Source organism: Protobothrops mucrosquamatus, unplaced genomic scaffold (assembly GCF_001527695.2).
Source record: "Protobothrops mucrosquamatus isolate PMUCROS unplaced genomic scaffold, P.Mucros_1.0 scaffold104, whole genome shotgun sequence".
NCBI classification, from domain to species: Eukaryota; Metazoa; Chordata; class Lepidosauria; order Squamata; family Viperidae; genus Protobothrops; species Protobothrops mucrosquamatus.
In genome coordinates this window covers 1296904-1321083 of record NW_015386477.1, presented here as the reverse complement: position 1 = coordinate 1321083, position 24180 = coordinate 1296904, and the positions used below count along the sequence as shown (strand labels likewise).

The window sequence follows — 24180 nt, the reverse complement described above, 5'->3', positions numbered from 1 at the left end:
GAGCCAGCGGCAGGGAGAAGTTTGCTGCGCCCGGACGCCCCGCGCGAGTCAGAGAAGGAAAGCAAGCAGCCCGCCCGACTGACCAGCCATTAGCCTCCCTCCTGTTGGCACGGTAAGCGACAGCCGCTGGCTTCCCCGGGCGCGGACGGTTGCTGTCCGCTGTGCGGCAGAATGGGAGCCCTGGCCGTGGCGCTGTAAGAAGCTGCCGCCGCCTTTACCTATATAAACGCAGAGTGGAACCCGCATCTGCCTCCCGGGTTTGTTTGTGCGTCTTCGAGAGCCGTCTCTAGTGACTGGCCACCATCAAGGCAAATCACCTGGTTTGCCTGCTTCCCCGCCGCCCCGCCCGGCCGTCATCTTTCCCTCCCCAGCATCCTTGAGAGGACTCAGGGATGCTGGAGCCCGCGTCTGGTTGCGTTTTAGGATTCAGGGGGTGGGATGCGAAAGATGGACGAGCGGATGCCGTTTGGGCCAGCATTTCTTTTCGAGTGCTGCCTGGTAGGTGTTCTCCGTGTAAAAAATACGATCGCTCTCATTTTACGTGCTCGGACCATTAAAGATGCCGCTGATTGCCTAGTGTGGGTCCCAAGGTGTGACATTTCAAAGATCAGATTGCCCGGTTATATAACCCCATAAAGCATATCGCTGGGGTTGAATCACGCTGCATTTTCGAATGGGTTGTACCATCATTCGGACAAAACATGCTTGCTTCTTTAATATCATTATGTGGCCACAGCTTCTGCCTCCAGTGGGCTATGCCCCTGTTAAAGAAAAAATATGCTGATATAGCCACACTTGCATTTCCCTTCTTGCAAATCTCCAATCACTGCTTCACCGTTTGCCATAAAAACCTTTGTAGTCTTTTCAGCAATAATTTCAAGATGTGTAAAACTTATTTTTCAGGATAAAATATGAAAACAAAATGTTATAAGAAAATTGAGAACCTTGGAAGTTGGGCTAAAATACTTTCTTGAAGTTATATAATTCTAATAGGCACAGGAGATATTGAATGTAAATTAAGCTCTGACTCAGCATGTGGCACTAATCACAAGTTGGCATTGAGGTCACAATGTTCTAGATTTCATTATAAATTGAAGGTTTATGAAAAGTTGGACTGCTTATAAGTCAAGTGAAAAGTAAGACATTTTCATGGGTGCTCACAAAGGGGTAGTAAATAATGCACCATGACTTCATTGTGGAAATGACGTGAGTTTATAATTTGTGTCATTTTTGTGAGTATAAATATGATGTCATCTTGCCTTCTTTGGGATATCTTCAGAATTTTTTGTTTTTTCTAAGTACATTGTTTAAATTAAACCATATAATTCAGTTTAGATGACACTAAAGCCAATTCTGAATTTGCAATCACAATTGCAAAGAATAAGGAGACAGAAACCTATTTGGAGAAGTATAGTTCATCCATTGTAATAGAATATGCTTTTGGTTCAGTAGTAGGGCTAACAAGGGCATGGTTTTAGTTTTAAAGTTTATTAAACATTTAGATTGCACAGCTTATAGTGCACAAATATCTAAGTGCCATATTGTATGCCATACAGCAAATTACTAGCATTTGACATCACAAAACAAAATGCTAAATGGTTCTTGGCTATGTATTTACTGTTATGGCTTTCTGTACAATGTGCAAATGGGAATAGTTACTAACTTTATTTATATCCTGCTTTTATTATTTTTATAAATAACTTAAGGCAGTGAATATACACAATACTTCTTCCTCCTCCTATTTTCCCCACCACAACAACCCTGTCAGGTGAATTGAGCTGAGAGTGATTGGCCGAAAGCTTTCATGCCTAAGGGAAGACAAACGGGGATTTGATCAAGAAGCTACATAAAATTTTCTTCCAGCAAGATTACTGTACTCTGTTTCACACTGTCAGTTGTGGTTTGTTTGTGGGTTATTCAATAAATCATGTTTGCTAGACTCATGCAATATGATGAGTTGTATTGGTTCTGTGTCTGAGTTCATGGAAAAATTGCCACTGAGTTGCTGTTCAACAAATCATTGTGTATATAAAATGGGACTTAGAGATAATGGGGAACCCAAGCGGAAGCAAAAAAAAAATCTTTTTGATGTTTATGTTTATTTTGTGAATTTCTAGTCAGAAGTGTAGCTGTTGAATTTAGTAGGGTTTACTCTCAAGTAAGCATTTTAGGATTGCAGCCTTAAATTTCCTAGATTATTGGGCCCAAAATGTCAAAGAAAATGGGTTTGGAAGGAAACAAGACAATGTATTCAGGGAGATAATTGCAGGCATAAGGAATAAGCATGGGGGGGAGAGGAAGGATGATTATTGATATTTGAAGGAACTGAAAACTTTGTATGACTGCCAATGATAGAACTGGATATATGCAAAGATACATTTTGGATAGAGAAAAATAAGAGGCAGGATTTGTGTCACAAGTACATAAAGGTAAGAAGTTTATCCTAGATTGATATTATCCACACATTGGCAACTTCTATGTTTGAAACTGGCAAGTTTCCTGTTGTAGATTTAATTCCTTTTTCCCTTTCTGCCCATTGCCAGTATGCAATGAATCTGAAGCCTGACTAGAATGCAAAGATGAGCTGGGTTAATGTGGCAGAGGAGTTGAATTGTGAACCAGAAACTAAACTCTGAGAAACAATCTTTTGAAAAGAAACCCTGTCCATTTTGGATTAAGACATCTAATAGCATTCCAAGTATGGCAGAGATAAAGAAATCATAAAACTGTTTCTACATTTTAGAATAAGGGAAAGAAATTGGGGAAGGAAAGGAAATCAGACCTAGAAACAAGCAGGTGGCACAAAGAAAACATTCACAAAATAAAACAATGACAGTACAACCAGTAGAGCACTCAAATTACCTCTCTCTCTGCTGTTCTGCATTACAGTGCATAGGTTCTGTTATGATTCATTGGAAGGAGCCACTTAGGTCTGCCTCAGCATAAGATGGATCCAGATATATTTAATTCTCAGTGATTGGCAGTAGATTGCTTACAGCTAATGTTATGATAATTGCATTTCCCAAATTATGTGATTGCAGGAAGAAAGCTTGGAAGAACCATGAGTGGATTTGAGGGTAGAAAAACTGTTAAGTTCTAGTACTCAAAATACATTTTTGGTGCTTAAATTCTTTGAGATCTGACACTTTTTATCTTAGGTATATGCATTTTACAACAGGTAATGCTTGATGAATTTGTGGATTTTAGTAAAAAGCAAATCAAATCATGCATGCCTCAAGTGTGCCCAGCCCTGGTTTGGGTAATGATATATAATCAGAAATTCAAACAGACAAGTTTAGTGCCAATGTAAGATAGGAAACTAGGATCAGGAGGGAATCAGAAAAAAATAATCCAGGATGGATATTAATGCATTAATTGACATAAAAGTAAAAAAAATAGCCCTCAAACTTTTCTACTACATTAGAAATTGAAAAGAACTTGATAGATAGTGGTATAATGTAGGCTGGAAATTAGTATTCTTTAAAGGATAACTGACAACCACAATATTTTTAAAGCAACAGAGAAGAAAAGATATGGTAGAATATAGGAATAAAGTAACAACAACAAAAATAATAATAGAGTTGGAAGGGACTTTGGAGGTCTTCTAGTCCAACCCCCTGCTCAGGCAGGAATCCCTATACCATTTCAGACAAATGGTTGTCCAGTCTCTTCTTAAATGCTTCCTATGTTGGAGCATTCACAACTTCTGGAGGCAGGTTGTTCCACTGATTAATTGTTTTAACTGTCAAGACATTTCTTAGTTCTAGGTTGCTTCTCTCTTTGATCAGTTTGATTAGTTTCCATCCATTGCTTCTTATCCTGCCTTCAGGTGCTTTGGAGAATAGCTTCACTCCCTCTTTGTGGCAACCCCTGAGATATTGGAAGTTATGAAATAACATTTAATTTTTTAATTAATAGAATATTTAATATTATCAAAGAATGACACAGATTAGTGTAAGGGCTGAAGCCGATGAGTAAAACAGGAATTCTCAGGCTTGTCAGAATTGTTGAATAAACATTGAACAGATGTTTGCCAATCTCAAGGCTGGGAAGAGAACAGCCCAATATCCTTTCATTCAAAAATTGGGAGGAAAAAATTATGATTTAAATTTTGAAACAAACATATATTGTATTTAATGCCCAATCCTTCTGCATTAAGCAGATCTTTTGTTTATACATGATTTCTCTTGTCTACAATAAAACAATTATATAAAACTGTAGTGTGCTGGTGAGCAGAAGCAAATTCCCGATTATGGATTTAATGTCTGGCAAGTCAAATTTTATTGCCATGCCTGACAAGAAGTTTGACAATCATAATACAAGAAACATTAGAATATATAGATTGGGGAACTTTTGCTTCCCTTATAAATCAGCATTTTATGATTTCCCAAGATACATAAACTGGAAGACTATCTCCAAAATGGCTTTTTATCTTAATGCTACTTTGATATTTGAATCATTAGCATTAGATTGTACTCTACTGTTTTAGTGAAGAGCATCATTGCTTATGTAAAAGATTTAACACCCTCACACCCCACACCCCCCGATTTTAGCACAGTAGAACATGGCTGATGAATATAAAATAAAACAGGTTTGGAGAAAGAAGACAGGGAAGAGCTTTTCTCTTACTCTCAAAACATTGGGACCATCCAGTGAGGCTGGTAGGAAATTTAAAACAGAGAAAAGGAAGTAATTTTTCATACAGTGTGTAATTTACCTGTGGAATTCATTGTATGGCGTGATTGTTACCAATCTGAATAGTTTTGAAAGGGTTTGGAGTTGTTCTCACAATGCTTAGCCACATGCAAATGGTCAGCCATTTGTTGCATATCTGAGCTTTTGTGTCATCGGTGCGATGTCTGCTGCACTTTGTCATCTCTCCCAGATAAATCAGACAGGAAACATGATCAAAGTGGATGAATTAATTCTACTTTTTTGTAAGGCCATGTTAACAAAATTTTGCAAGCCTAAAACTACAAACTTCATGTTGCCACTTTCAACTACTTCATCCATTAGGATGGGTCCTTCCTAAGTTTCTTTCTCTGATTGTTCAGCCAACTGAGGGCTCCTGTCTTTCTTGTCTGATTATTTCTTAAGTAGCATCTCTTCCCTTCGTTCCCCAAGATCATCCACACATTTCGTAACAACCTAAGCCAACAGTTTACTACTTTAGTTGACTTCAAAGTGGTGCCATTTCTTGTAATTTGTCTAAACCCAACAACACATCAAGTGATAAACACCTTACTTTTCTGTAAGTTAGTTTGGGTGTATAATACAGTTGAACTTTTTTTAAAAAAAATCTATTTGATATTTATGGATTTTCACCAGGGTTGTGTTCTAGCTCCCATTTTGTTTAATGTGTATATTAATTCCCTCATCAAAATCTATAGCTATTTTGGCTCCCTAACTGGGGAATCGACATCTCCAATCTTTATGTAGATGATGCTGTCATTCTAAACATATACTGGTCATAAAAGAACTATCATTGCTTTGGTCCAGCTTTACCCTAAAAAGCATTTGATGGTTAATTATTAAAAAAACTCCAAAATGTTAGTCAGTCATTAATGATTACCAGACAGAACATGTTCAATATTTATATATCTCGGGTTTAATTCCAGTCAAATGCTAGATGAGGCTTTGATGCTGGTTATGTTATTGATTTGGCTCAAAGAACTACCACAGCAATTTTACAGTATTATTATTATTGATAAGGAAATAGATATTTATCTGGAACTATTAAACTTTGTAGACAAAGGCTTAGTACAATAACTATTTGGGGCAACTGTCAGTCCATAATCTAATTTTCTAGCCTACTGAGATCACTTCAATCTAGATTTCTCAGGTTTATTTTTGGTACGCCCAAATGTGGTTCAGATGTGGCTCAGGCTAGAAACAAGGCTGATTAGAATAGAAACAAAGTTTAGGAATATTTAATTAGTGGCTTAAATTTATTTATTTATTAGCCTATTTGGGCTTTTTTATTGTGTTTTAAATCTACTTTAAGAAGTCTCTTAAGCAAAGACCAAATATTGCAGTGTTCATGGTTCACTGTCTCTGCCCAGGTTGCACACAAAAAGTAGGTACAATCAATTACTCATCTGCTTTTACATTGTAAGTTTGATACAACTTTGAGCTAAAATTATTTTTTCCCATTTTAGGAGCAAATCAGTTTATGCACAGATCTAGCTTCTTCAGCCCCAGATGGCAGGAATGTCAAAGGGCAGATCCAACTGTGTGATGTTATGAAAATGTTATGAAACTTCTAGCAGGTTAATAGGAATAAAATAATATCTAAAAAATTCTTGTCCTTTTTGAAGAACTGAGCCATGATGTTTAAAAGTGACTGAAAGGTTTTCTTCAAGAAAGAGATTCTCAGATAAAAATCTGATTCAGAACACAACTCCTTATTTGTCCATTTCTTCAGTGCAATAGAAGAAATGGACATCTTAATTTCATTAAACAGTGTTTTGATTGTCCTGTTTTTATGATTCAGGAAAGCTGCGCTAAATTTGAGAATGTCTTCAGTGAAACACCTTGTTTATGCTATCATCCATTTCCTGAGAGAACAGAGTCAGATGGATACTTTCACATCCGATGAACAAGAAAGCTTGGAAGGTGTGTGGAGATGGGGCAAGTTGGTATTTAAATGAAATATTGCTGTTAAGAAATGAATGCTTTATCTATTGTATTTCATAAATGTATTTAAAACTGAAGATCTTTAGAGTCCCTTAGAAATTTACCTCAGTCATTCTTAAAAAAAAGTAGAAGGGAGAATTAGAAAGATTGTTCAACACAGTCAGTTTTCTCTTTCAGTGCATAGTCATAGACATAGAGGAATGTTTGGTATTCCAGAATGTGCACCCAGTTCACATGGAGAATTATGATGGCAGGCAAGAATTCACAAACCTAGAGTAAATTTCATATGTAGGCTTTATTTAGTAACTGATAATGTTTAGCTTTCTGTTTAATAAAGGGAAAGATACATTATTTTCTGCTGTATGTTAGACCAATCCTAATATGATTGCCCTTTGAATGCATCTTGATAGTAAGTTCCAGAATTAACCACAAGTATGAAGATACCTTGTGATGATAAAAGGTTTATCTATTAGTTGCTTTTTTAATTCCTTGTATTTTCCATGTCCCAAGGAATTATAATAATTACATAGAAACATCCATGTAGTTTTCTTGATGGTAATAATGAAATATTTTGCCTTTATCTTCTTCAGAGCCTTTCCCCCCCCCCCACTTCCCAGACTATTTATTTATTTATAAAATTTACTGGCTGCCCATCTTACCACAGAGTAACTAGTCTGTAGTCCTACAATGCTGCAGTGAGTATCTTCTCAACCCTGCTTATTTTTTGAGACCAGCTAGATGCTACCATCTCCTTCTTAGCAGAGATTGCAAGATTATTATAGCATCCATTTTAATGAAACTATGCTCATTTAATTATAAAACAATTTTAATCATTAAGAGTTTTTTTCTGTCAAGTTCAACTCCTGGTGAATATATGGACAGCATGATCATGATGCTGCTAGCTGTAGGCTAACAATTGTGCTGATTTGTTAAATATATTTTTCCTACCATATGTTAAGTTATTCTTGCCGGCCAGGCTGTAGGTATTTGGGAATGTAGGCATATGATTGAGATTGTGAAGCTTATGTCTGAACAAATTTTGTTTACTGTTAAGTCTAGATAATTGAATCTAATTTTAGAATATTCAAATGAAATTACATTTAGAGGTATTGTTGGTTGAAATAATGAGTGTACTTTGAAATCTTTGAGATTTTCTATACATCAATAAAATATTGATACTTTTTAAGAAAAATATTTAATTAGGAAAGTATTTTGATATATTCTTAAAATAATTTTAAAAGGTATTATAAAACACTTGCTTCAAATCAAATGGTAAAAACATTTCACTCTTTAGTGATTAAGAGAAGTAAAATTCTAAGCTATCATCATAACTTAGAGATTTACTGAATATCTTACAGAAGTCATGCAACCTCACTTTTTATTTAATTTTTATTTGTAAACATAACTCCAATGTAGTAATTGAAACTATTGTAGTTTCCTGCAATATTTCCCAAAATCAGTTTATACTAAAGCTACTATAAGCTGGATTTACATATGCTAAGCCACATTGTGGCTTAGGTTTAGCATAAAGTATGAGCCCAGCTAAATATAGCTTATTCTGTAAAACTGTAGCTAAACCTATGGCTTAGTGAAATGTGGAAATCCAGTGTTAATCCAAGGGAAATCAATTCTCTTACTCAGGAGAAAGTGTCATTAAAATTATGGAATTTCTGTATAAATAAGCATAAAGCTTCTTTACACTACCTTCCTTCCTTCCCTCCTTCTGCTTCTCTTCTGATGACTTTCCCATTTAATTTATTTAGGAGAGAACAAACACTTTAGTAGCAATTTACTAGATGAGTAGAATATGTTAACTAGACAGATAGGAATTAATTCCCTAGGAATACTCCACAGAAATGAGGTAGGAAAGAGATAAACAGATCTGCCAAATAGATCACTATCAAGGAGAACATGGGGAATATAGTATAGCAGTGAAATTTTTGAGATCTAGTAGGGGAAAAGAGTGTACTTTAGGTAGAAGAGGAAGAATTGGTGACCATTTAAGAAGACATGGTACAACAGGGAGTAAATAATCTACTTGGCAACATAGATTAGGATGGATTACTGAAACTTCCTTTTGGATTTTTTTTTACATCTTTTATGAATATATATGAAAATTTAGAGTTGCCTAATGCAGATTTTAAAACATAACAATTCCTAGTGTTTGCAGTGAGTTTGGAGCAGCATTATAAATGGAGACTATGAATGTGGATGAGTGTTATCTTGCCATCAGATAACAATTACGGTATAAAATTTACATTGTCTGTACATAATGATAAACATCACATTATTTTTAAAAATAATTTATTTCTCTCTAGTGGCAATTCAGTGTTTGGAGACAGTCTTCAAAATTAATCTAGAGGATACCCGTCTTGCAGTACCTTCACGTTTGATAGAAATATTTGCAGATTCCTGTCATAAGGTACAAATTAATTCATTTTTGTATTATTTAATAGAGTACACTTTTATATAGATAATTCTGAGTCCAGTTTGCTACCAAATAATTGTAAGAATGCCTTTCTTATAGGTGATACCTTATTTATAAAATGTTATGATAGTTTTGTTAGCTTGGGCCAAAGATTTTTACTCAGCTTACAGATTTTATCTTCATCCCTTTTTTTGCAACTTCTGATAGGTTTTGATTTCATATAGATCAAGAACTATTATTGACAGATTATTGATAGACTATTATTGACAATATATCACAATTTAAAAATATGGTTTAAAATGTATTTGAGAGCCTGATTTGTTCAAATAATAATTGTACATTTGTAAGTAGAATAGCTTAATTAGAAACGTACATTTTATGTAGATATGCCAATCAGAAAATAAATGTTTATAATTTAGTTTTGTATACCTTGATACAAACTTTCTGAGATAGTTACACACTGCTGATTAATATTTAAACTAGCTTTAATTTGCGTATTTCCTGCATTCAGTTCTTAATATATATATATTTCCTGCATTCAGATCTTAATATATATAAAGAGAATGAGAAATGTTTCAAAAGAAGGCAATCAGATCCATTTCTTTTACATACAGAAGTAAGAAATGGACACTGAGCTGACTGAATATGGTGAAATCCTGCATAGATTGGTGCATTGCTTATCCTAGTGCTTGTGTTCAAAATTAATATAGTAAATGGAACTCAAGAATGAAAGAGCAGATTTGAGTACTCCCAGATTACTATTTTGGATAGTGTCTCTGCTCTGACATACTGTGCACTAAAAGAAAATTACTTTACAGCATTGATTTCTTCCTGATATTACATTACTGATATTTATTGCAAAATAGGCCCCTCGTGGCTTGTTTAAGATCAGTGATATAAATGACCCTAAATAAAGGGATATAGAAAATAATATTTCTCTTTCTCTAACATACCCATAGAATGAGATTCTGCCTCTCTCAGATTCTTTGCCAGAGGACCTTGAAAAAGCTGATCAGCTCAAGGATGAAGGTAGGAAACTGAAAAGGAATTGAAAAAAAGAATCCTTTCTGCCATTGATAATGTAGTTTATTTGTTGGTCATGATGAGAGATAAGCGCATGAATGAATTACAAATGCTCAGACTATTAGTGTTTAATAGATCTTGTATGGGATGAACAGCTGTTTAAAGTATAATGTTTCCTGGCTGCTGTGGAAGAATAAAAAAACACAAGAACATAAAATGTACAGCAAATCAGTCTAAATGCTAATTTGGACTTAGGACTGGAAAGTTATATTGGATTTAAATCACATATCACATTAGCATAGTATGGCTTCCTTAATTTTGGTCTAATGTATAGGCTAATATAAGACTTTGTGGTCTGCAGCCTATTGTTTATAGCATGTTGTATTAACCTAAAATTCTTTACAGTTTCTTGTTTCATGAATCAGGCCTTTGTTTGCATCTCCTATCATTGTCAGCTTCATTTTGGTAACATCATTTGTTTCTTTTCAGATCATAATATACTGTATATTCAGTGTGACTCTCATACAAAAGAATACGATCTCATAAGTGGTTTATTAAAATGCAAGCAGTAGCTATTTTTTTTTGCTACTCCAATTAGCAACTCCCTGCTCAAATTAAAGCATTTCTGACAGATGGCTATCCATCTTCTGGCTCGGTGCTTCATTCAAAGACAGTCCATTTATGAGATTATTGGTAATTGGTTCCACTGTTAAACTATTCTTTATAGTTCTATAAATATAACTTAAATCTGTTATTGTTCTATGGGTTAAATCTATTATTTTTTGGCCTGTGTTCTAAGGTAATTATTATTACCAACTTAAGTTAAAGGATATCCAAAATTGCCATCATTCATGACATGGCATCTGGACACAAATCTTTTGATTTCAGCTATGATACTCAAGCTGTTGAACTGTAATGGATCACTAATTTGAGCCAGTTTTTCAAGGAATGTGCCACCTTGTGTCAAACAAAATTACAGGAGAGATGTATTAATAGTCCCAGTTTGTATAACATTGCTCAAAACAATTTTTTTCCAAAAAATATTTTTGAAGGGTAACCAAGTTGTTTTTTATGGGGTTTATTTTACAGCACTCCTAAGGCTATTGTTCAAAACAGCATTTCATCATTTCAATTATTCATGACCATTTTATTATGATGATTTATTTTAGGTAATAATCACATGAAAGAAGACAATTATGCAGCTGCTGTGGATTGTTACACCAGAGCTATAGAATTAGATCCAAATAATGCGGTCTATTACTGCAACAGGTGAAGTTCATATAAAGCATGTGAATATTTATTTCTGAATTATATTTATACTTCTCTCGGTCTATATTACCACTCTTCGGCAGAATGCTACGCCAAACTTTTGTTTTTGTTTTGATCATTACATTTCTAGAATTTCACTGCTGTATTTATTGTCCTTCCTTAATTAGGCTCAGTCATTAACCATCTTCTTATTTGAAATTTAAGGCCCAGTAGAGATCAATGGAACTTCTTTTGAAAAAACTTTAGTAGAGTTAGATGGGCAAATCTTAGTTTAGTATTAGGAATGTGTAGCTCTTCAGTTCTGAAGGACAAATGCTTTGGAAGGCATGTGTGCATTCTTTAAGAAGCTGTTTCTTTTCCTGTCCTTGCATAGTAAGTACAGGATTCCAAGAAAAGATATGTTTGAGTTAAGGAGATATTGAAGAGTTAGCAACATGATGCAACAATAATATTGTTATTGCTATTTGAGGAGCCGATTCTCTTGCATGGTTTCTGTCTGTCTGGTAAGATCAGGCAGAGGTGACTGTTTCAGGTTGTATCCATTTAAATCAATGTTTCTCAGCTTCAGCAATTTTAAGATGCGTAGACTTCACCTTCCAGAATTCTGCAACCACTATGCTGGCTGAGGAATTCTAGACTTCCACATGTTAAAATTATTGAATTTGAGAAACACTGCGTTCAACCATACCATCTGTCAGGACCTAGGAATTGTGCCTTCTCTGACACAGCTCCTGCCCTCTGGGAATAGCCTACTGATGTTGTTGTAGAAGTCTTTAAAAACCTGGTTCTTCTCCCAGGCCTGGGGTAGGGGTGGCTTTTAACTCCTGTCAGGTGTGTTTTTATAATATATGGAGGTTGTCTTGTCTGGATACAGACTTTCCTCTGTTTATGTTTATTTGTTTATGTTTCCACAGAATAAATTTTCCGGAGTCACTCTGAAGTCATGTGGCATTTATATTAATAAGCAAATTCTAAAGTAGTGTTTCTTACAGTGTGGTTTGAGGACCCCTGGGACCCCTCAGAGGTCCAAAACTCAAAATTATTTGCTAGACATAGAAGATACTTGCACAAATTTAAAACAAGATCACTCTTCTCATTATTAATTTTATTTAGTTAAAAATATAGGGTTTTTCATGAAAAATATTTTTGTTAATATATAATGGGTATAATATTGTTATTTTGATATGAATCAATACATATTTTATAAATGCATCAGATTTAATTTTTAATATAAATATTAATATATATATATATATAAGCCTTACCAAAAAAAGGGCTCTTTTGGGGTCCTCCATAATTTTTAAAAGTGGGAAGGGCCCCAGAGCAAAAAGTGTAGGAAACACTGCTCTGAAAGTATTCTTAATATTTGTTATAAGAATGTGTTTTTTGACAAAACATAGAAAGTGACTTTGGTAGAGCTTTTTCCTCAATATTCTTTTTATTCAAAAAACATGAAATTGGTGGGTGGAAAAACAATCTACAGCTTTTTTTTTTCAAAGCGAGACAATATGATAAGTGTATTAATGGTTGATGGTCAGATGGAGATCAGTTTGTTGACTTTTATATTTTTTGAGCTTTGCTCTTTTTTCACACCGTAGAGCTGCTGCTCAAAGTAAACTGAACAATCACAGTGAGGCAATAAAAGACTGTGAGAGAGCAATTGCAATAGATCCAAAATACAGCAAAGCATATGGAAGAATGGGGTAAGCAAATTAACGTTATATCTTGCATTTCTGGACCACTCATCTCCTTCAAAGAGGGACTTGTTCTGTCGTTTGTTATATTTGCTATGATTTCATTCTTTGACACTCTTTCATTTCTTTCCCCCTCCATATTCTTCTTTCTCTTGTTCTTTCTTTCCCTTACCTCCCTTGTTCTCTATTGTTCTCCACACTTTTTAATCTCTGTGGTATTCTTCTTCCTCTTTATCTCCTTTTCTATTTTCTCACAAAAGGAGGAATATGAACCTCATCCTAGTAGTCTGAACCATGTTCTCTAAAATGGAAAAGCTCTAAATATATAAAATATTTGCCAACACCTCAAATTACTAAATCTTTTTACCTGACTACCAAGAAACTAAAAGATTAATTTGAATTCATTAATCTGAATAACAATAATTTAATCAAGTTAATTAATAAATTAATACCCCCAAAATGAAAGGACTGTCTGGGTTACTGCATGACTTCATTCTGAAGTCATTATTTTAATTCAATTCAAAACCAAATAAATTAATTTTATGGTTCTACCTCTTGTATTAATGAGACTTGTGGTGTCTCAGACAATTTCATGTATGTTAATCAATGCATTTTTAAAACATTTTTTAATTTTCTATTCTCCTATCTTATAACTGAAAAATCAACAAAAACCAAATCAAGAAAGTTTTTCTCTATACAAAAGACTTCCTTCCTTCCTTCCTTTCCTTCCTTCCTTCCTTTCCTTCTTTCCTCCCTCCCTCCCTCCCTCCCTTCCTAGTTAAAGGCCCATTGAGAACTTTAAGAATGTAGGGTATTTTTAAACCGTGATAATATTTGGTGATTTATATAACATGGTTTCAAAAATATAGGAAGTACTTTAATCAATGGCCTGCTTTCATTTGACTCATTACATTGACCCTCATTATTTTCAAGATAAGCAAGATTTGAGCTTCTTAAAAGTAACGTTTGATCTTACTGTGGGAAATGATCTTTGGTTCTAGAACCTGATGATGATGATTATTATTTTTTTAATAAAATTTTTATTGATTTTTATAATTAAACAATAAGTAACAATATGATGCATTTGTATACACAAACAGAAAAAACAATCCAAGTCAATACATTGTCGGAAACGCTCGGCAGTCCCTGCCTTGCCTCCGCCCTCATCCACTTTCCTATCCTTCCTCCCTCTAACCCACAACCTCTCCTCCTTCCTCCTTACCACCTACCTACGTCCCCTCTCTTTCTAACCACCTCCTCGAGTGCAATTTGGGATACCAGCCGAGCATCTCCTCTTATCAATACAATTATTATTTACCTATAACATGTAAATACATCAATTTTTATAATTCCCCTAATCCCCTTCCCCCCCTGGGCTTCCTGGAACCAGATACAGGATTAAAACACATCCCATTCCATATCTAAATTACAATTTAACTAAACAAACATAATACTATCAATATATACCTACTTTAACTCTAATAAAGCAATAAGTAAAAACAATATATCTACTCAGAAACTATATGATATTTATTCACTCCATACTTTCTCTAAATATAATCTATCCATCTTCAACATTTAAACTTTATATAAATTTTTTTTCTTTCATTTTACACTTAAATTTTTCCTTCACTTTCTTCCCTCTCAAGTGAACCCGATGATTATTTTGTGTAACAAATCTATAAGCTACCAGAAACTATCTTGCAAACAGAAAAATGCTATACTTTACATTCTTTTTCAAATACTGTTTACCATTTACTAAGTGAGAACTTAGTGTAGTATGCATATAACCATATGGTAAGCCGACTTCTCATGGTATCCTGTTACACAGAATTGAAATTATATACCACTCCCTATTTTCTAAATGTATGCAAATTGTAATAAAATTATCCTTGTATGTGGTGTGATACTATTAACTATACGTTTACTATATTATATCGTTACAAATTTATATATACATTTATATATAAACACTTTTAAAAGTGTTCCTTGTAACTTTCCGTAGTCAGACTTTGCATACAAAACTGTCAGATGCAAAGAATCAGAACCATTTGTGTAGGTTGCAGCATAAATGATTTATTTACTATATACAGCCTATAGCCTATATACAATAGCCTATACACAAGAATCTGGTCAACTAACGATCAGCACTAAATTGGCAGTAGATAAGTGGCAAAGGAAGTCAAGGAGGGGCTAGGCTTGGATCACTTGTGATAATGCAAGGACTCTAAACTGATGATGTGTTTTATTCCGCCCCTACCCCCAGCTCTGGCTGCTCTTCTCCTACAAAAACACCTCAGCATGGATGAGTAACAATTCTACAGGTAGTGGGGATAAGGGACAGAGGGAAGCTGGTATGAAACTGCAGTAAAGCATTACTACTAGACTCTGTAGATAAACTGAGCAATAAAGTAACAAATATAAATATTCGGTGAATGCTGTTTTAAAATAAAGCTATAGAGCCAGGAAAATATTAACCTTTTTATTACTTTGTGGCATACTTTTAATGGATTTGAGCCCATTCTTTTCTCTACAATTTAAACTGTATTTATATTGTTAAAGAATAGATTTTTAAAAATAGAAATATTTGTTCAGATTGTCCTCATGTTGGCTCCCTTTATTCATATTAGATTGGCTCTGACTTCAATGAATAAATATCAGGAGGCAATTAACAGTTACCAAAAGGCACTGGATCTTGATCCAGAAAATGATTCTTACAAATCAAATCTGAAAATAGCTGAACAGAAATCAAGAGACATGTCCAGTCCTGTAAGTTAGCTTTCAAACCATTTGTAATAATACATTGTTTAAATATTTTAGTTATCCAATGCTTCTTTACTTATAATTGACATGTATTTATTTTCAGACTGGAACTGGTCTGAGTTTTGATATGGCAAGTTTGATAAACAATCCTGCCTTCATTAGCATGGTAAGTGCACTTAAAAATTATTTCTGTTGTTCCTGGGTTCCACTGTTTCTCATATTGGCTAACTATTCCTTACTCATAATATTTTCATTGTTTATAAAGATGATGATGTTGATGATGTCATTGATTAAAATTAAATCCTGCCTTTCCCCTTATTCAAAACACCTTGTAACTGGAAAGCAAAATACAAAAACTCAACAATCAAACCAATACAATTAAAATCAATGGAGACATGCACTTTTCTTAACACCAGGACAATTAAAACTGCTTGAACAGTTAAAAGCCTGGTGAAAAAGAGTGTTTTTGATATTTTGTTAAAACCTGGGAGACTGAGGGTGGGGTAAGGATATACTCCCTGGAAAAGTATTTCATAGCTTGGTCCCACGCTAGAAAAGATTAGATAGCTGAGCTTCTGACAGTTGGGGCATCTTCAAAAAAGCCACATATTACTTATATAAGTAGCCAGACTCATAATAGGGCAGTATTGAGATACCATAGTCTATAGATGTTAAGATTAATTAAATACCAAGAAAATTTGACTTTGAAAGTGCACCATTACTCACAGTACTACTAGCCAATGAAACTATCCTGCCTAATTTTGGCTTCATTGTGGATGAAATTATTTTATCTATTTCAGGCAGCAAGTTTAATGCAGAATCCTCAAGTCCAGCAACTGTAAGTATCAACACAGGCCACCTGTGTTGTCATAGAGGTGACAAAGCAAGCATAACATAAAGGATTAGGGTGAGCACACATCACTTTCAGGAAACACACTTAGTGCTGAAATCTCACTGAACAATTTTCTTTCTAGTAATAATTTTTCCATTTGTTAGGGTAGGATGAAGAAGAGATTGTAGCTCTGATTTTGAACTCAAGAAGAAAATCTGGCAGTGGAATCTGTTCTTTGATGGGTTCAAAGAAAATACATGAGTTTCTGAGATTCAAAACCTAATACAATGAGTACATGTGTGTTATGTGACATCGTTTATATTCCACCACACTTTTAGACTCTAGGTGACTCATAATACTAATAGAGTACAAAATATGAAGTTTGTAAGTAGTGTTGAGAGGTAGCTTTGAGCAGTATGTGATAAAGAGAGCATTAGTGACTATTGAGTAGAATATGCTGGTCCAAAAATTGTCACTCTGGTGCAGGGGTGTCAAACTGCTGGCCCGTGGGCCAGTTGCATCATATGGAGGCCGCGCCCACCCCAGATCTGGCAATGCAAAAAAGGTTGTGATACGTCATGACACGTCACGTGACGTGGTGAGTTTGACACCTGTGCTCTGGTGCATCAACTAAAGCTGAGTAAAAGTTTTCCTGACTAAACCTCCATCTGCTGTTCAGGATGTGTCAATAGTTTTGAATGTTGCTGAGAGGCCCAGTAGAGCAAGAAACACTGCACTCTGCCTACCTAGGTGATGATCAGGATGATTTGATCACATGCCCAGGTTAAAATTCACTTCATCCAGGATGCTCTTGAGCCAAATCCTCATCACATTCTCAGCCTTTATGTAGAAAGGATCACTTCTTCAAGGTAATTGGTATAGTAGTCCCTTCCCTCAAAGAAGTATTTTCCATCCCGCAAACCCAGTTGCCTGTTTCTTCTTTGTCTGCCTATATAAGTCCAGGAAGAAAAAAAAACTGCTCCAAAAGTTTCCGCAGAGAAAACAGTTCCAGAGAACCTTACAAGCCATTGTTGCATCAGCTACGTCACTGAATTCTGCCTTTAATTATGTGTCCAACTTGCAAATTCAAGTGATTTTTTTTATCTCCCAAATGCCTTATAAACAAGTCCCAGCAGCCTGAAGTTCTTTTCATCTATCATTCCCCAACAGCATGCCAGTCTGTCTAAACAGAGCTGTGAGATGCACAGAAATAATAAGGGTACAGATATAACTATTTCACCATCTTAACCAGCAAAGTAAATGTTTAACATTGTAAGCCACCCAGAGTTGCCCTGTGGTAACATGGGTGGCCAATAAATTTGATAGATAGACAGACAGACAGACAGAGACATCCAAACCTAGGCTCATGCCAGTGTTCAATGATATTCTTCATTTTTACTATCTAGAACAGGGGTAGTCAACCTTGGCTCTTTTATGACTCGTGGACTTCAACTCTCAGAATTCCTGAGCCAGCCATGCTGGCTCAGGAATTCTGAGAGTTGAAGTCCACGAGTCATAAAAGAGCCAAGGTTGACTACCCCTGTTCTAGAATCTGTAGAATCTACATTTAATTTCCTTGAGCTGTTCACAAGTGATAGCAGCCTTCATGGTAAATAGGCAACTGTGCTTTTAAAAAACTCACATTGTTCTTATTTGAATTTATGCAAGTGGAAATTGTTTGTATTAATATATCTCATTCTCAATGTAAATAGACTTTATGAGAGCTTTACATTTACCTGTAGTCTCTTAAAGAAAAACAGTATAGCATGAGAGTTAATAACAATGGAGTTGAAAATCTGTATTTCTCTCTATCAGTGTCATATCTATTCTCTTTAGAATGTCAGGAATGATGACAAATGCTATTGGTGGTCCTGCTGCAGGTGTTGGTGGTCTCACTGATCTCTCAAGCTTAATTCACGCGTGAGTATATATGATTTAATCCATTTAGCTAGCATTTGAGAAAAGGTTAGGCTTTAAAAAGTTTAAGATGTTTCATAGATATTTCTGGCTGTCAAAATGACTAGAAATTCTAGAAATAATTTAATGAAGGATTTGTAATTACAGTAAGTAAAAGTAGTATGGTGTTTGTTTTACTTTGTTTTGTTTAATTCTTTGAGTTGTTCTTGTCTCCTGGCAATTGCCTGGACAAGTCCCCGCAGTTTTCTTGGCAATATTTCAGAAGTGGTGTGCCATTGCCTCCCTCTTAGGGCTGAGAGAAAGTGACTGGTCCAGCTGGATTCATGGGTCCAAAGTTGAAAAGAGCTCCTTTAGTTTGGGTGTTGGCATGCGCTTATTGTATATATGTTGCATGTATCTCCTTAAATAAGGCATTTTTTTCACCAACTTGCACAGCGCCATTTCTATAGTGCAGCGTGCCTGGCTGAGGAGTTCTGGGAGTTGAAGTCCACAAGTCATAAAAGGGCCAAGTTTGAAGACCCCTGCTATAGTGCGTGCTAACTCCCAGAAACCTCATTTTGGTTTTTACTTTTTCACCTTGTTGTCCCTCATACCCATTCCATTAGTTCACTACTTTGAGAGTTCATTTGATATAGTATATTGTTGCAAATACTACTTGTAGTAAAAATATGTTAGACTTCCTGAAAGAAATTCAGCAATTCTTACCAAGGCTGAATTCACATACTGCTCTAAACCATATAGTTTTATCCCCACGACTAGTTCATCAGGCATAGTTTGCTCTCACGCATATCAAATGTGGCTGAGTTTAGATACTGAATTAAGCCAAAGCCAACCAAAACACTTTATGGCTTAATGTAGTGTAAACCTAAATCTTAAAAAAAATTTTTTTAGAAAATATAATGTACATTGACATATAACACAGAAATAAAGTTTATTCTTTGTTGTTTTTATCACTTTTTATATTGTTTAACATAGTAATCCTCGACTTATGATCAGTCACTTAGCAACCATTTGAAGTTATGATGGACCCTTCCAAAAGGCAGTTATAGCCTGGTTCTGACAGCAGCATCCTCCGCCCGCCCCCCCTTCAGTTACATTTCAGATGCATTCCAACTGGCCCACATTTACAGCCATTTTCAGCATCCCAAAGTTATGTGACTGTAATTTATGTTTTTGTCAAACACCAGAATTTACTTTCAGTTTCCAGCAAAACACCTCATAGCAAACAATGGGTTTGCTTAACAACAGTGGATTCACTTAATTACCATGATAATAATGATGGCTGCTAAAAAGATAAAATAAAGTTGGTCATGTGCTGACCCACTTTACGGCCATCACAATTTATGACCATAATGGGCCGGCTTCATTAGTGTCACATAAGTCAAGGACTACCTGTACATCCTTAGATTAACATTAAGTTAGAGAGAATTTTCAAATGCTTACTCTCTTAGGGTAAACAGAGTAACTTCTGTTTGAATAATATTATTTTTTACATCTTTGAGTATTACACAATAGTGACTGTCTTTTTTTATCTTTGTTTTAAAAAATACACATTTTGTACAGGGGACAGCAATTTGCCCAGCAGATCCAGCAACAAAATCCAGAACTCATAGAGCAACTGCGAAACCATGTTCGAAGCAGATCTTTCAGTGGTAGCACTGAAGAACATTCTTGATTCAAGAAACATCAATTAAAATATTGTTCTACTAATTCCAAAAGGCATATTGTAGCTTGTAGCAAATATCACCATTGTAATTCTTCTCAGACATGAGATAGAAAATTATTTGTGTGTATTCCTTATTGTCTGTTGAAAACAGATCATTGCACACAGATTTGAACATATCATGTATGTTTAGTGATGCCTTTGTACATGGACTATAATTAGAACTGTTGACTTATTACAATCTCTATGTCAGGGGAGCATCTTAATATTAATAAGCAACAGCATGTGGATTTTTCATTCTGAGAGAATGGATTTTTGCAGCATACTGTGCACTGAAAAACAGCTGGTGCATGTCAGAGGAATAGAAGATGGGCTATCACTCTTGTATAAAGGTTATGTATAAATTATATTTGATAAGGTTGTTTCTTGCCCTCTAATACAAGGCTGTGGGGTACATATACAATTATGCATGTCTAATTGGCAATAAACAAAGAGTTCACTTTTGACAAAGTATGGTTGATTATTGGAATTGTTGAAAGAAAAGACAGCCTGTTTGAATTGCTTCAGGATAAGATAATATGGCAGGTCAAAGAAAAGCTGAGTGAACAGAAGTTGGGGAAAGATGGATAGGTTTGGTTATAGAAAGTGGACCAGAGATATTAAGCTGCATTTATAATGTAAGAGGGCAGCTAAAGCCAAATCAGTTTGTAGAGTGATTGCTATTGATTAACTGCTAAGTTTGAAAAGAAGATATAGAGAAATGCTTGTTCTTCTATATTGTTTTACAAATGGATTAACATCCAAATCTTCTATACTATGGGGATGGGAGAATACAATTGTGAATTCCATCTTTAAGAGGTATAATTAAGTAATGGAGTCTCCACATAACTTGCGTTCAATGGTTAGTAGAAGGATGAAGTTAGAATGGATGTCCAGAAGTAGTACATAAAGGAATGTTAAAGAGAACGCTCCAGAGAATATAGAATGGGGAGAATCTGCATATGGAAACTCTAAAGATCTTTCTTATGAAATGATACCATGTTCTATATTAATATAATTTTATATGCATGGTATCAACTGTATTTGTCATCTGCCTGCTTGCATAGTCCTGGAAGGTTGACTGTACATTACAGATCCATTTAAGTATTGAGATGGCATACCTAAGTATATTGTTTAAAACACTGACTAATATATAAAACTGCATTCATCATAGTTTTATCCCTCTACTATGAATCTGATTGCAACCCCCCCCCCCACTATTATTTTTCCTTGTTTCTTTTCTCCCTCCCATTTTTTTTTATAATACAGAACAGAATTATTTAAATCATTTCTGCAAGAATAGAACGGTTTATTCAGGAGAAAGCTTTCAGTGTCACAGTATGTTATATTTAGAAAACTTTTCATGGGAGGATATCCTGGAATATTGATTGGGTGGAAGAACATTGACAACCTTCTGTTCCAAACAATAATTTGTTAAACATTTATTCTGAATATATGTGGAAAACCATCCTGACTCTTCCATAAACTTTCCTCCCGTGTTTAACACGTTTTGTTGACACTAGAACAGATTAAACTCACTGCATTAAGTGTATACTCTAAAAGTTGAAGAAACTGCTAACAAATAATAATTTAGAATAAGTTTGTAGTTCAGATGTTAATAATTAACTCTAAAAACTGTTCTAAATTATACTATGTGTAATTAATGTTCTGAAATCATTTGGTAAATTTACTCCTAATGCTAACTTAATAATTGCTGCTGTAGTGCTTACTGTTGCTAATCTAATTCTAAAATGAAGATTCCATGTTTTTCTTAGCTACCCCACCCCTTCTATAAGCATGTGTTAAAATGTCCTGTGTATCCTGATTCATTGTCTTTCAAATTCAAAAAGGTAGGTGTGTAATACAGCACTAGCATTTTCATATTCACAGTGGAGTATTTGCCAAATGAATGCGTATTTCAGAAAGTAACATTTAAATAACTATTCACATTCCACTCTATTCCTTATCTCGATTTTTCAAGGATGTATAATGGATCAGTCCTTTGTTATTTGGAATAAGTTTAATAAAACAAATATGCCGTTTTCATATACAATATTGTCTGAGGTGGGGTTTTTTTCATTCTTTATTTCAGGAAAAAGTCTATACTCATGTCTCAAGCTACTTTAAACCAGGGATATTTGTAGAGGTAACTGCACTTATAGCTACATATTCTATTTAAAAATTTAGCCATTGCTATTAAGTGACAGAGTTCTTCTTAAGTTTAATATAACTTGTTTCCTAAGTAAAGATTGCCATTAGGAGTAAAAAAAATCCTATTTCATGTTAAACTTTCATAACAAATGCCAACAATTGTGGCAAGTACCAAAAATCACCACAGAAAACAGTATCTGATATAATTATATTAGTATCTGATATAATTAAATTTTCTTGTTATTCCCAGCTCTTTATACCCTTTATTTGGTCTACAAATCTGAATTTTTAATTATCAAACCACTCATTTTACTGAATCACTATATGTAGCCTTACTAACACATATTCCTTCAACCAGGCAAACCCACCATCTAATGTACAGATTGAGATGACCCATGTCAAATATAACTGGGATGAGAAGGAATCTGCCCAATTGGAATCCAGCACTCTCCATCAGTTGAAACCATCTTGGAAAAATACAATAGTGCCTTTTTCAAAAGAATCATAGTAATGTGGTCCACCCAAGAATCTTGTAGCAATTTGAAGGTATCAATTCATAGTAATTTCAAAATCTGTGTACTGTGTTACAATACTTTCAGAAGCACGAAGTGTTACCATGAGTTGTAGGTGTATCCATACAAATTCTTTAATAAATGAGACCTAAGGAAATATATAGGAAGTTACTGGAGATGGCACAGTTCTGTTACAGCTAAGCTAATTTGCATATATAGTGGAATTAAAACTTCTGTGCACTATTAGTTGAATAATAGTGGCTGAAAATTAAATGGCTGAAACTTCTGTTTTCCAGAAACTTGATTTAATTGCTAAAGTAATAGTCTGGAGCACCCTGACCTGTTTCTGAAAGGCTTCAATGGATTCCAGTTTCCTTTAAGTATACATTATAGCCGGTGGCAATAATATTAATCTTTTATTGAAACTTGCTTCAATTCATTTTAGTGACTGCAAACCTCTTATGTACTTTTTGCTGAAAAAAAAAATTAGAAATGATAGATTATGGAAGAAGGAAACTTTAACGCAACACTATAAAAATATTTATATTTTTATAACTGCTGTTAAGAATAACCAGAAACCTCTTCCTTAATATTTTTTTCTTTTTCCTCTTCTACTTCTTCACTTTTCTATTACTTTTATCTATTTCTCTTTAATTCAAAATTTGAATCGCAGCATACATGTGTTGCATTTAAACCCAAAATTCAATTAGTTATCAAATATAGGGACAAATGAAGGTTGGAAGGTATTTCTTGTCTGAGAGTTGTGTAAATAACTTTAGCTGTGAAATGTGAAATAAATCTTGAGACTGCCAACTTCATCTAGTATTAAAAAAAAAACCAGGAACATGGAGCAGGACTTACCATGCCTAAAGATACTGGAAACATTCATGGGCCCACTTGAATTAAACTAGGTAAAGGTTGGAGAACCTGTGGTCCTTCAGTTGTTTTTGCAATATAGTTTCCAGCATCTTTCATCAATAGCTACAGACGTCATGGTAATTCAATTATATTTAAGAGTCACCTGGATTCTCCCAGTTTCATATACTAAGGATGAACAACCTAAAATGAAATAATTCATACAAAATAGCTTGCAATAGAATGTCTAATCAGTCTTAAAGGGCAAATAGATTGCTATTCATCAAGAAGCCTTCTAGTTCATAGGCAATAGCTTTATTCATGCAAAACCCTAAGTCATTATATGATGCATCTCATTTTGAGTTAAAGCTACATATGCATCCATATTACAATTTAAG

General features: G+C 34.7%; 1 protein-coding gene across 1 annotated transcript; it reads left to right on the top strand.

The window, feature by feature from the left end:
- Window positions 1–6513: 6513 nt before the first annotated feature.
- Window positions 6514–22293, top strand: SGTB (small glutamine rich tetratricopeptide repeat containing beta). The gene is made up of 10 exons (XM_015812671.2): window positions 6514–6615; window positions 8955–9058; window positions 10024–10093; window positions 11257–11356; window positions 12955–13059; window positions 15681–15819; window positions 15917–15979; window positions 16614–16651; window positions 18482–18565; window positions 20126–22293. The coding sequence occupies exons 1-10, from the start codon at window positions 6516–6518 to the stop codon at window positions 20235–20237; spliced, it is 915 nt and encodes a 304-aa protein (XP_015668157.1). The 5' UTR covers window positions 6514–6515; the 3' UTR covers window positions 20238–22293.
- The last annotated feature ends 1887 nt before the right edge of the window (window positions 22294–24180 follow it).